The 16762-nt window shown below is 58.8% G+C and overlaps 1 protein-coding gene across 3 annotated transcripts; it reads left to right on the plus strand.

Annotated features, from left to right (window-relative positions):
- Positions 1-493: 493 nt before the first annotated feature.
- Positions 494-15133, plus strand: DNAJB5 (DnaJ heat shock protein family (Hsp40) member B5). Of its 3 annotated transcripts, none has more exons than XM_030467151.1 (4): positions 494-537; positions 7415-7659; positions 9736-10334; positions 14756-15133. In XM_030467151.1, the coding sequence occupies exons 2-4, from the start codon at positions 7449-7451 to the stop codon at positions 14987-14989; spliced, it is 1044 nt and encodes a 347-aa protein (XP_030323011.1). In that variant the 5' UTR covers positions 494-537; positions 7415-7448; the 3' UTR covers positions 14990-15133. The 3 variants fall into 3 exon arrangements, with proteins under 3 accessions (XP_030323011.1, XP_030323013.1, XP_030323010.1); XM_030467153.1 differs by lacking the exon at positions 494-537 and adding an exon at positions 5081-5333; XM_030467150.1 differs by lacking the exon at positions 494-537 and adding an exon at positions 7093-7339.
- The last annotated feature ends 1629 nt before the right edge of the window (positions 15134-16762 follow it).

Genomic DNA, 16762 nt, shown 5'->3' on the forward strand with positions numbered 1-16762 from the left:
CGAATGAGCCCCCCAAGACCCCCCAGGAGCCCCATGGAGCCCGAACCCCGTTGGGGTCCCGCCCCCCCCAGCCCGGCAGCCGCTGAGGGGTGTGAGGGGTTGGGGGGTGTGAGGGGTTGGGGGTGACGCGCGCCTCCCCGATGACGTCAGAGCCTTCCAGAAGATTCCCCCAGGGATCCCGCCGCTCCCAACGCGCGCCCCGGCCAATCAGAACTCTCGCATGGGGCGGTGCCGGCTTGAACTGACCAATGGGCGACGGCGGGGCAAGGGCGGGACGAGGCGCGGAGGAGAAAGGGCGGTGGGCGGAGCCTGGCTGCCTTTGTCCCCGCCTCCCCATCCGGGGCAGAGCCAATCAGAACGTCGCCTGGCGGAGACGGGCAGCCGGCCGGCCCAACGGGGCGGGGCGCGCGCGGGCGGGACTCCCTCTGACGTGGCGGCCGGGAGGGAGGGAGGGGGGGGACGGGTAGGAGGAGGGGGCCAGGGGGAGGGGGCGGGGGCGGCTGAGGCAGCGTGAGGCGCCCCGGGACAGCGGGAGCGGTGAGTGCCGGGGGTGGTGTCGGCCCTGCCCCACCGCCCTGCCCCACACCGCCACCCCACGCAGCCTGCCCGGGGGGACTCGGGAGGGGGTCAGTCACCGAGACAGGGTACCGCTGTGGGCGTCAGCGGGTGTCCCTGTGGGGCTGGCAGGCTCGGCCACCCCCACCCCCGTCCCGCGGGGTGACAGTGTCGCCGTGGGGCTGGGGGAGATCGCTTCCTCGGCCCCGTAAGGGTGACAGGGTGTCAGTCCCCCGGACCCGTGGGTTGACGGGGTGTTGCTATGGGGCTGGCAGGCTCGGCCCCTCTGACAAGTGGAGGCCACAGGTGGTCCCTGTGGGGCTTGGGGGAGTCAGTCCCTCAGCCCTGTGGGGTGACAGTGTCGCTGTGGGGCTGGCAGGCGCGGCCCCTCTGCCCATGGAGTGACAGGGTGTTGCTATGGGGCTGCAGGGATCAGTCCCCCCGCCCCATGGGGTGACAGGGTGTTGCTATGGGGCTGAGGGGGTCAGTCCCCCTTCCCATAAGGTGACAGAGTTGCTATGGGGCCGGGGGCGGTCAGTCTCCCCATCCCATGGGGTGACAGGGTGTTGCTATGGGGCCGTGGGGGTCAGTCCCCCCGCCCCATGGGGTAACAGGGTTTTGCTATGGGGTTCAGCCCCCCCACCCCATGGGGTGACAGGGTGTTGCTATGGGGCCGGAGGGGTCCGTTTCCCTGCCCTGTGGGCTGACAGGGTGTTGCTATGGGGCTGCGGGGGTCAGTCCCCCCGCCCCATGGGGTGACAGGGTGTTGCTATGGGGCCGGGGGGGGGGTCAGTCTCCCCACCCTATAAGGTGACAGGGTGTTGCTATGGGGCCGCGGAGGTCAGTCCCCCCGCCCCATGGGGTGATTGAGTGTTGCTGTGGGGCTGCAGGGTTCAGCCCCCCCACCCCATGGGGTGACAGGGTGTTGTTATGGGGCTGGGGGGGGTCAGTCTCCCCATCCCATGGGGTGACAGGTGCTATGGGGCCGCGGGGGTCAGTCCCCCCACCCCATGGGGTGATAGGGTGTTGCTATGGGGCTGGGGGGGTCAGTCTCCCCACCCCGTGGGGTGACAGGGTGTTGCTATGGGGCCAGGGGGTCAGTCCCCCCCACCCCATGGGGTGACAGAGTGTTGCTGTGGGGCCAGGGGGGTCTGTTTCCCCCACCCCAGGGGGTGACAGGGTGTTGCGATGGGGGTGGAGGGGTAAGTCCCCTGCCCCATGGGGCGACAGGGTGTTGCTATGGGTCCGGAGGGGTCAGTCCCCCCGCCCCATGGTGTGACTGTGTGCCTCTGTGGGGTTAGGGAACAGGTTAGCCCTCTTCCCTTCTGGGCCTGGGGAATGGAGGCTAAGGTGTGAGCCCTATTGCCCCTCATGGTGTCCCGGTGGGTCTGAAGGGGGTAGGAAGAAGGGGTTAATTCCCCTGCCCCATAGCTGTAACAGTGCATCCAGGTGGGGCTGAGAGTAAGGGGTTAGCCCCCCCCCCCCCCCTTCGTGTCCCCTTCCCTGGGGCTGTAGTAGGGTCCTGTGGGGCTGGAGAGGTTGGTGAGGTGAGAGTTAACCCATCTGTCCCTTCCGGATTAAGAGGGAACAGTGTGCCCTGTGGTACCTGTGTGGTGTGACCAGGAAAGGGTTAAACCCCACCCATCCCTTTGGGGGTACCAGTGTAACCCAGTGGGGCTGAACTGGCTGGTCTGGAGTTGGCTACACCTTCCCTTCCCTCTTGAGGTGACAGTAATAAGGTCAGAGGGACCAGCAGGGAAGGGGTTAATCCCTGTCCCCAGTCCAGGTGACAGTGTTCCTGGGAAAGCTGGTGGCAGGGAGGAAAGGGTTAACCCTCCTTCTTGGGGCAGACAGTGGGTTCCGTGAGGCTGGAGCAGTGGGAGAGTGGGGGTCACGTCCTTCCCATGGAGGTCACCATTCCTCACCCAGCCCCTAAATGGGGCACCCCTAAGTGGGGCACCCCTAAATGGGGCATCACCTGGCGTCCCCACACAGATCTCATCCCCCCCTTGGGGCTGGGCAAGGGGCACAGGGAGCAGGGGGAGAGGTGCAATGGGGGGGTTTAACCCCATCCCCACAGCAGTGTGAGCACCCCAGGGGTGCTGAGAAGAGGGGACCCTCTATAGGGAGATTCTGAGGGGGGCTTGACCCCCTCTCTACAGTATTGTGAGCATCCCGGTGGGACTGGAAAGGGGGGGTCACTCCATGGGGAGATGCTGGGGAGGGGGCTTGAGCCCTTCTCTACACTAGCATGAGCACTCTGGTGGTTCTGGAAAGGGGGGGGTCACTCCATGGGAGGAAGATGCTTTGGGACACACACACACTTGACCCTCTCCTCTCCCAGAAGCCAGCACCCGATGGGGCTGGAAATAGGGGATCTTGTCTGGAGAGACATTGAGGGAGGCTCGATCCCCTCCCGCACCCCAGTGGGGCTGGAAAGGGGTCCCATCCCATGGGAAGATGCCGTCCTGGGACTGCGAAGGGGGCTGGCGCTGACACCCTCCCCACGCAGGAGGCAGCACTTCATGTCCTGATGAATGTGGGATCCCCCCCGTATGGGGATACATCCAAGGGGTCCCGGACCCCTTCTCAGGCAGGAGGCAGCCGCCAGGCGGGGGCGAGGCAGTGAGGGGGGAGGGTGAATTCCCCCCAGCCCCCCCTTCCATCGCCACCCCACCCCACGCAGGTGCCGGCACCCCGGTGGGGCTGTGCTGGGGAGGGGGAGGCGGGCGGTGCGTGTGGGGGCCCGGGGAGGGGATGATTCATTGCGGGTAGTCATGACATTGCTGCCTGGTTGCTTGCGGCTGCCAGCCGGCACGGGTGGCACACGGGTGGCTCGCCCAGATCCCCTCCATCTCCCTGACCGAACCCCCCCCAGCAGTCAGGCAGGGACAGGACGGAACCATGCCGGCCATCCTGCTCTTCTGGAGCCGCGCTGAGAGGTACGAACCCGCCCCGCGCATCCACACCTTTGCCGGCGGATCCCACATTCCCTCATGGTCCCTGGGGGGCTGCCCCGCATCGCGCTGAGCCGTGAGGGTGAGATGCCGGAACCCACCCGGTGATGTCCCGCTGGGGCTGCCTGATTTCGGCGTGGGGCATTCCGGAGAGGATGTTCCCCACGAGTGACAGTGACAGGCGGGTTATGGGGGGACACAACGGGACGGGACGCGGCGGCTTTGGACTTTCTTGGCGCGCCTGAAGGTGACTTCTCAGAAGTAGGTTTTGTGCCGACGGGTTCGGAGCAGGCGGCGGCACCATCCAGGGTGGGAGCGCGGTGGTCGCAGCTTTTTCTTGCTGAGAGGCTGGGGAGAGGGACACCGGGACCCCCAGCGCATCTGACAAAGGGGTGGGGGGTTGGGGAGGGGGGAAAGCCGGGGAGGTGCAAATTGGTGAACGTGACTTTTTTTTTTTTTTTTTTGCCGCCGCCCTACTTTCCTCTCTCCCGAGCCACCCGGTGGGTGCACAGCCCCGGGTGTCTGCAGAGCCGTTTCGGGGGGCTGCGCTCCTCGGCGGGGGCAGCGCGGGGGACGGGGGTGATCGGGGTGGGGGCTTCAGCAACAGCAGCACTGAGGGAGGATGCGGGAGCTGGCGGCAGAGGTGTCTTAATCCACCGGTTTAGAGAGAAAGCCTGGGGGGAAAAAAAAACAAACCAAAACCACAAACCTGATTAAAAGGCAGATTTTTGGCTGGGCGAGCGGTTCCGTTGGAGGGCAGGAAGGGAAGCCACCGCCACCAAAATTCTTTTTGGAGCCACCTGGGGAGCGCAACCCTGGCTGCCAGTCTGGCGAGGAGCGTGCCGGAGGCGCCGCAGCGGGAGGCTCGGCAGCCGAGCATCCCTTGGCGGCGGCAGCAGCAGCGGCGGCACCCCCGGCACGATCCGGCACCTTCCTCCCGGCCACCCCCATGCCATCCACCGGTGCCCCCCAACACCTGCCGGCGCCTGCGGACAGCCGCGATGTTTAAAATAAAATTCGAGCCCTTGAAAATGACGGCGTGGACTCTGAATGTGTTCGTAAAGTTTCGGTAAGTGGATCTCCGCCTCTCGGGCTCGCCGGTTTCCCGGGCGTCCCGCGGTGACCTTGCACCCCGAGATGGGGTCGGGAGGCGGAGGAGGAGGGGGGGGGGAAACCAAAACAAAAAACCAGCAAAACCTCCCCGGTGCTCTGCCCGGGGTGGGTTTGTTCCCTTAGATGACTGCAGAGCACGGGGATTATGTCAAACGATCGCTATTCAGCTGGCGCGCTCGCCCAGCGGTTTCATGGGCTGATGTCATGTGCGGAGCCGGAACAAAGATTTAATTTTTTATTTAATTTATTTTCTCTGCCTGTGGTTGCAAACGGAGGAGGACAGAGGCTAGGCTGGCTTGGTGGGGCTGGGGGATGCTTGTGGTTTTCTCCAATGCCGGGTGGCTCTGGCTTAGCAGGAGGCATCCAGGTTGGGAGGGCGATTCTGGAATGGATCTCTGAGCGTCCCTCTGAAACCCACCCTGCGGCACCTTTCCTTCCCCCCCTTCCCCCCCCCCCCCCCCCCCCCCCGCCTCGCTCCCGAGGGGGTTAAATAGGAAAGCAGGAGAGGATGACTGAGCAGAAGGGGGAGCTGAGCGGTGGCAAGGCGCAGCTGATCCCCGGGAGGTGGGAGGGAGACCGAGTCGTGTTTTACCACCATCATCATCATCATCACCCTCGTGCATGTGAGCGTCGCCTCCGGAGCGTTCCGTAACCCACCGGGTCACCTGCCGGCAGCTGGTCCTCACCGGCACGGTAAACGGCGTCTCGGTAGGGAAACCCCCCCTCCCCTACCCCACTCAGATGAAGGGGTCCCTGGTGGGCATCCTCACCCTGTCCACAGACCCCTTAGAGGTCGAGACCGGAGGTCTTGCGGGGCGGGGGCTACAGCGTTTCACTGGGATGGGATGTGTTTTCATGGGAAGTGCCACAGAGTTTGGGACAGGTGAGGGGGTTCTGCTGGTGCAGTTGGGTCAAACTGGATGGGGTCAGAACCGGGTGCTGTGGTCCGAGCAAGGGGGGGGACAAACTGAAGGTTTGTCACCTGTGTATGGGGTGCAGTGAGGTTGTCTTCAGCTCAGCTTGGCTCACCCTTGCTGTGGGAAGGTGGGCAGCTTCTAGACAAGGGCTAAATCTCTGTCAGATCCTGGTCTTTGTCACAGGAGAGCTCCTGCCCCACACTGGAGGCTGCTGTGGGGATGGGAGGCATCAGGGTGGCCTTTGGCAGGGCTCTTGGCTTGTTCCCTCTCAGCCCCCCAACCTGTTGCTTACCTCTGGATGTCCCACAGTGTCCCACAGCCCCCCGTGGAGGGCAGATGGGCAGGCGGGGGGTGGGCATGAGGGACAGAGTGTCCCCCCGTGCCTGCGTGGGCTGTGTGCCAGCGCACAGGAGCTGGTACAGGAACGTGCTGGCACCCAAGAGCTGCCGTGGGAGACTGCTGCGGATGCTCTTCACGCCCCCAGGGACCTTCTCCCACCTCTTCTGTCCCCCACCCTGGGCTGCCTCACGTGTTTGTGGGTGTCCCCACCTCCCCTTAACTTGTCCTTCAGAGGTGCTTAGTCTGCCTTGGTCCCCCCTCCCCCAAAAAGCTCCTGCTCTATGGCTGGGGCAAGAAAGAGCAGAAGCAGGTGGTCCTACTCCAAGTGGCTGATTTCCAAGCCTCCACCCCATCACAGCTACCCCTCTGCAGAGGGGTTGTTGCCCAGGGCATGACCCCAGGCAATCCTTGGGTGCTTGGGATGGATGGCAGCCATCCTCCTCTGAGCTGCTGTGGCAGAATGGGGGGGTGGGGGCTCGGGGGGCTGGGTCCCTCTCAGACCACAGGGAGAGAGTCGGGACAGGGGGGACATCTGGTGGCTTGTGTGACGGTGAAGGATAGATACAGGGCAAAGGCTCACAGCCCATGCAGAAATTTTCTGTCTGCTCTCAGGTTCTCCACATCTCTCCCTTGGGTTTCAGCCCCCAGGTTTTCCATCCCTTAGTAAGGCATGGCCCCGGGCTCAGCCCCCGCAGGACAGGGGGGAGCGAGCCCCGCATTTCTGGCTCTCTTGAGAGATGTAGTTGAAGCCTCTCGGGGAGTGTAAGTCAGGCTAGAAAGTGTTGGGTTCGGGGTGGGGTTTTTTTTTCGGTTGGATTTCTTTTTTGTGTGTTTTTTTTTTTTTTAAGAGAAAAAAAAAAAAAGCCCTCCCACCAGCACAAGATGTTTCTGTCTAACGGCTCCGATCTCTCTTCGCTAAATACGAATTACAGCTCTGACACTCCGGAGGTGCTTATCTCCAGCCTGAATGCCAATTGCTTTCAGGAACAAAATGCTTGAAGTTCCTTTAAGGTGAAGGCGGCAGCGCGGTCCCTGACGCTGCTTCCAAGCTACAAAAAAACTGCTCTCATCTCCCGGGCTCAGGTCCCCGGCTGGGAGAGGACCCTGAGGGGGGAAGAGACACAGTCCAGTGGCTACATTTGGACATGGCTCAGCCCTCCTGGCTTGGGGAGGGGACACACGGTCCCAGCCTGACGTTAGCGGTGCCATATCCCCTATAATAACCCCGTGCCCCAGCTTGGGCTCTCCTCTCTCTCTCTCTCTCTTTCTCTCTCCCTCCCCCCACCAGCCTCAGACATGAGTCTCCCTCTTCCTGCTCTGGGGTTTGGGGGGTTAAAACCGGAGCCAGGACACGTCCTGGTACCGGGTCTCTGACCTCTTGGTGGGAAGCGTGGACTGGAGCCGGCTGTGGTGCTGCTGCTGGCTGGTGGGACGCAGGGAGCATCGGCTCCGGGATAAGTGGGTGGCTGTCCCCTCCCTGCCTGCCCCGGGGCCGTGCTCTCCTTACAGAAAGCTCTCTCTCTCTCCTTTCAGGAATAAGTACACGGCTCCCGGCAGCGTCGCCGTGATGGGGAAGGACTATTACAAGATTCTGGGCATCCAGACTGGGGCCAACGAGGATGAAATCAAGAAAGCCTATCGGAAAATGGCCCTGAAGTACCACCCCGACAAGAACAAAGACCCCAACGCTGAGGAGAAGTTCAAGGAGATTGCAGAGGCTTATGATGTCCTGAGTGACCCCAAGAAACGAGCCGTGTACGACCAGTATGGGGAGGAAGGTAAGGGGGTGAGCTCTGCCCACTTGGAGGCAGGGGTGTGGGGTTTTTATCCAGGAGGGAGCATTTTCACCCTCCCACAGGGTGTCCCTGTGGTCCATGCCTGCCCCTAAAACAGGGCTGGTAGCCACAGGATGGGGGTGACTTTAGGCTCTGTGGGTGCCATAAACAGCTTTTCAAGCTGCTCCTTCCTGGTCTAATCTGCTTTTCCAACCTGCCACCCTGCTTCCCGGGATTGCCAGGCTCTTCCCTGCCCTCCACCCCAAGCCCTGGGTGTCTGGCTGAGACAATGGAATAGGAAGGAGCTCACCTCCCAGGTCATACCTGTGGCAATTTTTTATCAACCCTTTAATTGACCTAAATATCCTAAACAGAGAAGCACTGCTTCTGCCCACAATTCCCCTATCCCCCCACACCCTCCCCCCTCCTTTGGGCACTGGTCCCACTGTCCTCCCAGGGACGGGCTGACATAGAGCATTCAAAGCTTTTCCCAATTTAAGTAATAGGTCCTTGTTTTGAAACCAAGCGGCTGCTGTTGTCTGGTGGTTGGCACGGAGGAGGAGGAGGAGAGCCACTCCACCACAGGCAGCCTTATTAGTCGAAGATGGAAGAGCACAACCCCATTCGAGGAGAGCACTGAATAGCATCGGCATTAATCAGCCCAGGGCTTGGGTGCTTAAAAGAGCAGGAGGTCTGGCAGGAGCAGGCTGCCGGGTGGAAAAGAGTCAGCGCCTCCCGCAGGTGCATCCCCCAACCAGCCACCCCCCGGCACACAATTAACCAGCGATGGGTTAATTTTTCCACCCCTCGTCTGTGTCAGGGCTGTGTGATGGATGCGCCGGGCGTGCAGCTCTGTAAAAGGAGGAGGGGCTCTCTCCGGTGGGGAATCAGCCTTTCCCCCCTGGAGCTGACGCCTGAAATCGGACCCAGCTGGGGCTGGCGTCACGGGATTAAAGGTGAAACCTCCTGGCTGTGAGGGACGGGGCCTCGCCGGGGTTTTGGCAGCTAAAATAAGAGCAAGTTAAAGAGGGAGCCAGGAGCATCCCTCTCCTTGCTCCGACAACAGCAGACCAGCCCCACTCCACAGACCCCTCTACCTTTCATTTCCCATCGGACGCCATTTAAATTTTTTTAAAATGTAATTTAATTTATTATTTCAGGGTTTTTTTGAGCAACAAAATCCTGGGGATTTTTAGGGGCTTCTGCAGTGGGCAGGGTGAAATGAAAGCCCCTTCTGCCCCCTCCCCCAAGAATATTAATTTCATCCATCAGAAAAAGACCCTGAAACTTGCCTGCTCTCTGCTTGTCCCTCTCTTGCTGCAGGGGCTGGCAGGAGGGACAGTCTGTCAGAAATAGCCCTTCTCTATCACCAGTGTCCTGAAAATAGCTCCTGAGGCAGCCTTGGCTTAACCCTTCCTGTGCACCCCCTGGTCACAGGCAGCCTCCTGGGGGAACTGCTTGTCACACGTGTGCTTCAGCTGCCTGGGATCTGGCACTGATATAGGGCTCAGCCTGGGACCTGGCAGGGGAGTTTCCCATAGGAATGGTTGCCAGAAGGTCCGGACCTTGAGCTTATTTGGGCTTCTGTGCAGTCTTGGGTGCAGGGAGCTATTTTCTGACCTGGAGGTCTGCTGATGTCCCCCACCTCTGCCACCCAGAGTCATGGTCACTGAGCTCAAAACCTGTTCCCATCTGCAGGACATGATGCTGCTGGAGCCCAGGAGACAGGGATTTTTTGGGGAGCCTGCCCACAGGGAAAAATGGAGGTGGGCTGGTCAGGATGTTTTGAGTGAAGAAGCCATGAACTGGGTGGAGAGAGCCAAAGCAGCGCTTCAGTAGGGACAGTGGGGCAAAACCTGGATGGGTTCAGAGCTTGCTGGGCGTAGAGGAGGACTGTGTGTCACGGGCTGAGGTGATGCCTTCCTGGCCCACACTCTCCACAGGTGGCTGGGCTGGAGGAGGGGACCTGCACCCCTAGGAGATGCTGGCAGGGCTGCATTCCCACCTGGAAAGCGTGGTCCCAGCTTGGCATCCGCTGGTGGGTATCACTCACATCTCCTCTTCCCCCTTCTCTCCCAGGTCTCAAAACCGGAGGTGGCTCCTCAGGTGGCTCAGGGAATACTTTCCACTACACCTTCCATGGAGATCCCCACGCCACCTTTGCATCCTTCTTCGGGGGCTCCAACCCTTTCGACATCTTCTTCGCTAGCAGCCGCTCCCGGATGTTCAACGGGTTCGACCAGGAGGACCTGGATATTGATGATGATGATGATCCTTTCAGTGCCTTCGGACGCTTTGGCTTCAACGGAATCAATGGAGTTCACCGTCGGCACCAGGAGTCCCTGCACACACGGAGGAAGGTCCAAGACCCACCTGTCATCCATGAGCTCAAGGTGTCCCTGGAAGAGATCTACCACGGCTCCACCAAGAGGATGAAGATCACACGCCGAAGGCTGAACGCTGATGGCCGGACCATGAGGACTGAGGACAAGATCCTAAACATTGTCATCAAACGGGGTTGGAAAGAGGGAACAAAAATCACGTTTCCCAAAGAAGGGGATGCCACCCCAGACAACATCCCTGCTGACATCGTCTTCATCCTCAAGGATAAGCCTCACTCACACTTCAAGAGGGATGGGACGAACGTGGTCTACACAGCAAACATCAGTCTTAAAGAGGTGGGTCTGGGGATGGAAAATCCCATGGGATGGGAGGTGGTGCTGGGTGATGTCATATGGGGACAAGATGGGAGTTGGTCCTTGTCCTGCACCTATGAGGAAGGACCAGGTAGGTCATGAGAGACACAAATAAAGACCTCTGTGGAGAGGAGCTGCAGAGGCCACCTTGTGCTTGGAATTAGAGGTGCTCAACCTCCATGGTGGGTGTAGGACATGGATGCTCTGGTCCTTGCTGAATGTGCCTTGCTTCTTCAACCAATACAGGTGGCATTTACCCATTTTCTCCCTTTTCCATATGTCTTGTCATTCTCTTCTAGTGTAGGGTATTCACATGAGGAGGAGAGCCCAAATTCTCCCTAGAAACAAGGGAAAACCCAAGCTGGCTGGCATGAGTCTGGTCCCTGCTTGTTCTCATAGCTGAGCCTGCTGTGGCTTTGTGACTGGTTGGGATGGCACTGGGTGCCTCTCCCCACTGATAGAGAGCAGGGTCACGTGAAGAAAGGTGGCATTTTCTGCTTTCCTAGAGAAAGGACCAAATAAATGCAACACTCAGGCTGTGAGCAAACTCCAGTGCACCCCAGCTGCCAGTCCTGGAGGTCATGGCAGGGCTGGATCCATCAGAGCCAGCAAGCTGGGTGAAGGTAGGGAGGAAGAGGAGGTTACCCCAGTACAAGATGTGCTGTTCACTGCTGCTGCTCTATAACTACCTTTTAATAAATCCCAGCTGGCAGCTGCTTTTAACATTGACGTTTTTGGCAGCTGCCATTTGCAGTTCCTTTCAGACTGTAGACGCTGTCTGTCTTCTTAATGAGCTGATTTTTTTTTAATGTTTTTTTTTTTCTAATTTTTTTTTTTCTTTCTGAAGACAGATTTCTGTTCTCAAATGCTTGTAATAGAAATAGGCCCAATGGGCCAGATCTGAGGCAGGAAAATGTGAGCTTGTCATTGTGCTAGCATGCCAGGAAGCTCCTGTGACAGCTCTTGGCCAGCTGAGGCTGTAGCCAAATGTACTGGGGGCACGGGGCAGCCACGTGGGTCAGGCAGAGCTGGGTCCTCCGGGAGCAAACTCAGCTGAAGTTAACCTGCAGACTCAGGAGCTGAATTTACTTTGTGCTACAAAGTGAAGAGGTTTACTCCTGCAGTGGCTCCCCTGGCCCCTCCAGAAATACTCAGGAGAGGCTGCCTTATTTATGGAGCCACGCATGCCATATCTCGGATGTTTCCTTCTGAGCATTCCCCTATCTGTATAATTAACCCCAAGCTGTCTGTGCTGATGGACAGCCCATGTTATGGCACAAGTTCATGGCCTCTTCCAGCTGGAGGGACTCATGCCTGGAGCTGCCCTTCAAGCAGCAAGCAGAGAAACCTGCTCTACCCCCACAGGCTGCTGCACCAGCAGTGCCAGGCAGCCATGGTCTGCCTGAGCAAGGTGTGTGAGCTGGCCTTGGCTCTGCACCATACAGCCACAAAGTGGAAACCTGTTGATCCAGGCAAATTCCTTGACTCTTGAAGCTCGATTGTCTGGTCCTCTGTCCACTCAAAACACTGAGAAGCTGGTGCCCAAGCATGCATACACCACAAGGCTTTAACTGCTGGGAGCAGTGAGTTTTAACTACTGGCAGCTTCCTGTTACTAGGAAGAAAATCTGCTCTATCCCAGCTGAAAGCATACCCAGGTGAAAGTCCACAGCTTGCAGCCTAAGGCTTCAGCAAATCTAGCTCCTCCTGCTAAGCAAAGCTGTTCATCCTCACAGTTCTTACCACCACAGACCCACTGTGCTGGTCATCCTTGGGCAACTTGCCAGCCTAGCTGCCATCCGCAGCCTGCTGTGTGCCAGGGCAGGGTGATGCTCTGCTGCTTTCATCTGCCCTGGGAAGAGGAACCTGAAGTGTTCTGTGGCAGGAGCAGATGCCAGGACATCAGCCAGGATGTGCCACCAGCTCATCCTGTGTTGGATTACAGCCTCTTCATCACCTCAGCCTATGGCTGTAGCCTTGGGCACTCCCCTCATACCCTTCCTCCTTGCAGGTCTGGCCTTTTTTAGCTTGAGGTTTTGCCTTTTCTGCTGCTGTGGGAGCAGCACAGGCAGAGCTGTGGGTGCTGGGTGCTTTGATCTGACCCGTGGTCATATCAGAGGCCCTTCTCCACCACCCTGGTGCCACGGGGGAGCAGGGCACCTGCTGCTTGGGCCAGGGGTGCCCAGGACAACATCTTCCTCCTCCTCCATCCCACAGAGCCCCCTGGGGAGGCAGTGCCCCTTGACCCCCCCTGTCCCAGCCCTGCTGGGTGCCATGTCCCACCAGCCAGGTATTTACCACTTGGCTGCTGCAGAGCTGGAGGTGTCCGAGGGCTTCCCCAGGGACTGGTGGGGAAGTGTCCCTTCCTAAAATTACATCAGTGAGAGGCTGAGGGAGGGAGAAGCATTGCTGCTCTAAGGAGGAGCTGCCTGCCACCCACCCAGCTGCCTGCCCCACGCTGCCCTGGGCAGCCACCTGCTTTGCATCATCCTTTGCCTGGAGTCTTCTTCCTCAAGCATCCCCGCGTCTGCACCCGCCCGGGACGGCACCAGCGGCATCGCTGCGGGCAGAGGAGGACCCAGCGCTGACCCAGATACAGCTCTGCTCTCACGGCACAAACCCACGGTGGTTTCATCCCTAGGGATGAACCATGCCTCTTTCTAGGATGCAGGGCAGCTCCTGTGGTTGCTAGTTCCTGGCTCCAGCAACCATTTTCCCAAATGCCAGCAGAACTGGGCAAGGAAAAAAAGGAAAAACAGGGACATATGGCAGAGGAGCGATCGTCTCAAGATTCTTGCGTCTTGGCTCTAGGAAGGAAACATTAAGATCCCATCTGCCTTCCCTGTTACTGCCCACTCCTGCTTGCATCCCTCTCTGATGTAGGGAGATCATCCTATGGTTCCCCCAGCCTGCTGGAGCTCAGGCAACTACCAGCAGCTCTACTACCATGGCGCCGGTGATGGGCATCCTGCTTATAGCCAGGAAAGATCATCCCTGGAGGAGACACTTTCCAGGAGGGCACCCCATGTAGGTGAACTGTGCAGGGAGACGGCCCCAGCTCACCTGTTGTCTACTCAGGTGGATCCCCTCAGCTGGGTCTGGCACAGGCCATGCCATGATCTCAAGGCCCTGCAGAAGCTGCCAGCCCTAAGACAGTGACGAGCAGGAAAACAGGGGATGTTTCCTCTGGTGCCTGTTGCTGCTTTGCCACTGGAGGCTTTTCTTGGGGAGTGGGATGCAAAGCACTCCCCCTCAACCCTAGAAAAACCAGGTCACATCTTCCTCCCCTCCTTTCACAGGATGTTTTTTTGGGAGGGGAGGCAACAGGAGGTCTTGGACCCCTTGGATCCAGCTGAGAGGGGCAAGCCTGTGCCAGCCCCCTCGCTGGGAAGCTGCGGGCTGCCCCCCCAGCAACCCACCCCCTCTTCCAGAAGCATCGTTAAGCAATTTTCTCCCTCAGCCCTTGACGAAAAGCCTGGAGACAATCCTGCCCACGTTTATGCCAGAGCTGTCTGAGTTATTTAAGGACAGAAGGATTTCTTGCTGCATTCCTGCATCACGTGCCTCGCTAATGCCTGCTGGCTTGTGGCTGCTACCAGGGGATGGGGTACAGGGGGGGTGGCACCCACAAAAAACATCTTTTGGCTTTGCCATGGGGTCCGGCCCCGGCTCGCAGGAAAGCTGGGTGCTGTGCCATGGCTGCAGCACTGTCCCACACCAGAGAAAACCTTTTGTGGGCTGCTGGTAGCAGGGGACTGGAGGTGAGCTGTGCTATAGATAACCCCCAGCACAGAGCTCCAGAGGGCGGCAGCTGATGGACCACAGCGGTATCCGATGATCTCAGCTGGGTAGCAAGGGAAAGGGGCTAAATTTAGCCTCTCCTGTTGCTGTGAGCGTCCAGAAATTTGCTGCTGGGGAGCCCGTGAGGTGGGGTGGGAGGCCCTGTGCCACCCTTCTCCCAGAGCACTGCTTTTCTGGAGTACCCATGTTCTGGAGCATCCCTTTCCCAGGGTTTCTGGAGGTCCCGTGCTCTGGAGCATCCCTTTTCCAGGGTTGGTTTTTGGAGTAGATATGTTCTGGAGCATCCTTTTCCTAGCTTTTTGAATACCTGTGTTCTGGAGCATCCTTTTCCTAGGGCTGTTTTTGGAATACCTATGTTCCAGAGCACCCCTTTTCTGGAGCATCTCTCTCTGCTGGGGCATCTCTGCACAGCTCCTCCAGCCCACTTTGTGGTGGTTAGACTGGTGGTTAGACTGGGCTGGCACTGGTGAGCATCAGCCAGTGCAGACCCGGGTTGGGGTAGGTGTTGGGGAGGGGCGGTGTGGCCGTGGGGAAACTTTGGGACGTGCGTGTGTCCTCAAGTGTCCCCAAGTGACAGCGTGTCCCTGCTTGTCCTCCCTGCAGGCCTTGTGCGGCTGCACCGTGAACATTCCCACCATCGACGGGCGGGTGATCCCACTGCCCTGCAACGACATCATCAAGCCAGGCACAGTGAAGAGACTGCGTGGGGAGGGGCTGCCCTTCCCCAAGGCCCCCAGCCAGAGAGGAGATTTGATCGTGGAGTTCAAAATCCGCTTCCCGGACAGAATAGCTCCCCAGACGAGACTGATCCTCAAGCAGCACCTCCCGTGCTCCTAGAGCCCGGGGGACTCTCCTCCAAGCAGCAATACTCCAAACCCATGTGCTGCAGCACCTGGCTCACACGGAGCAGAGGTGCCACAGCACTTTCAAATGCAAAAAAAAAAAAAAAAAAAGACAAAAAAAAAAACAACAACAAAACACAACATCCTCACACCACTTTCCTCCCCCCAAAAACCCACCTGACCCCCCACCCCCCCATCCATCTCTCCCGCCATCCATCCTTCTCCCTCCCCATCCCTCTCCCTTCTCCATGCCTCTCCCCCTTCATCCCTCTTAGCCTGTTTTTACTCCAGCAGCAGGGAGGCTCCTGCCCATCACAGCTCTCCTGGCTGCCAGAATTTTTATTTCCCCTCTCACCCCCCCCGGGGTCCAGCGTTCCCATCTCGCACAAGCGAGCAGCATGGGCCCTGTGCCCCGGGGGAGGGGACACATCACGTTGTGGGTTTTTTACATCACCTGCTGTTCAGGCCACTTTTCCCACAAGAAGCTGGACTTGTCGGGGTCCGGCGCAGTGTAAATAGGACTCCACAAGATCTAGGGCCCCCTCCCCCCCGCTGTGAGTTTTTCTCTTCCCCTCTTTGATACTTGCTGCTGATGGGGATCCCGGCTATCCTGTGGTGCCCATGGCTCCCTCCCGCCGTGGCCATCCCCCTGTAGCCGGACTGTTTCTCACCTGGGACCACGGTACAGAGTCCGACCGTGGTCCGCTCTCCTGTGCCAAGCCTACAACCGAACCTCGGCTGTGCCAAATGACGGAGCACATGGGGATGGTCCCGTTCAGCCTCCTGCCCCTGCCCGGGGCCGTGCCCAGGGGCAGCAGCTGCCCGCAGAGCCCCAGGCAGCAGGAGGAGGGGGGAAAGCCCAGGGCGGAGCTTTCATGTTCAGATGTGTTGAGTTTGCATTGCTGCTTTTTCTTTAAATACGTATATATAGAGCTCGTTAGGTAAAACTCCTTAAGGGTTTTTTTTCTCTGCCCGCTTTGGGGTTCCTGGGGTGGTGCACCCTGACTTTTTTTTTGGCGAGGGGAGATGGTTCAGACAGATGAACATCGAGCCCGTCGCAGGGGATGTGCGTGTAGCACAAGTCAGGGTGCAAAAGCAGAGCCAAGCGTGAGCAGAGCTGTGGGTTTCACTAGTGTTTGAGTTCAACCTTAGGGTCTTTAGTAAGAAGAGAACAGTGCGTGTATATATTTTTCTACAGGGATGATCCATTCAGGAGATTATTTCTGAGCGTCGGGATGGAGTTGGAAGGCGCATGAGGCAGTCTGCTTGGTGGCTTTGTTTTCAAATGCTGTATTTTTTTAAAACCTTTGGATTTCCATCAGGAGAATTTTTATATTTCTTAACCTCTCTCGGCCCACTCTGCCTCGTCCCAGCTTTTATTTTTCCCGGGAAAGGGCTCCTACGGAGCAGGAGGCGCGTTTGACCTGGCTTTGTATGTCTCCTCTTACACCACAGCACCTCCCAGAAAAACCCTGCCACAATATTCCCCCTCTCCTGGGTTTCCTTTTTCTTGAAGAAAAATAACTCGAAGCAAGGGGGGGTGCGTGTGCGCGCGTTTCTCCTGGGGCGGGGGCTGTCTGTCAGGGCTGGGTGTAGAGCAGTTACAGTGTGTCATACGAGGTGAGGAGAGCCATTAGGCACTGCTTAATTAATTGCCTGATTTGGCCGGCAAGGGAATGCTGCTGGTTCCCTCTGTCAGTCCCTGTGGAGCACGACGCAGAGAAAACCTGGTGGACACCATGAGCGAGAAGACAGGCCAGCGTGCAGA

Source organism: Calypte anna, chromosome Z (assembly GCF_003957555.1).
Source record: "Calypte anna isolate BGI_N300 chromosome Z, bCalAnn1_v1.p, whole genome shotgun sequence".
NCBI lineage: Eukaryota > Metazoa > Chordata > Aves > Apodiformes > Trochilidae > Calypte > Calypte anna.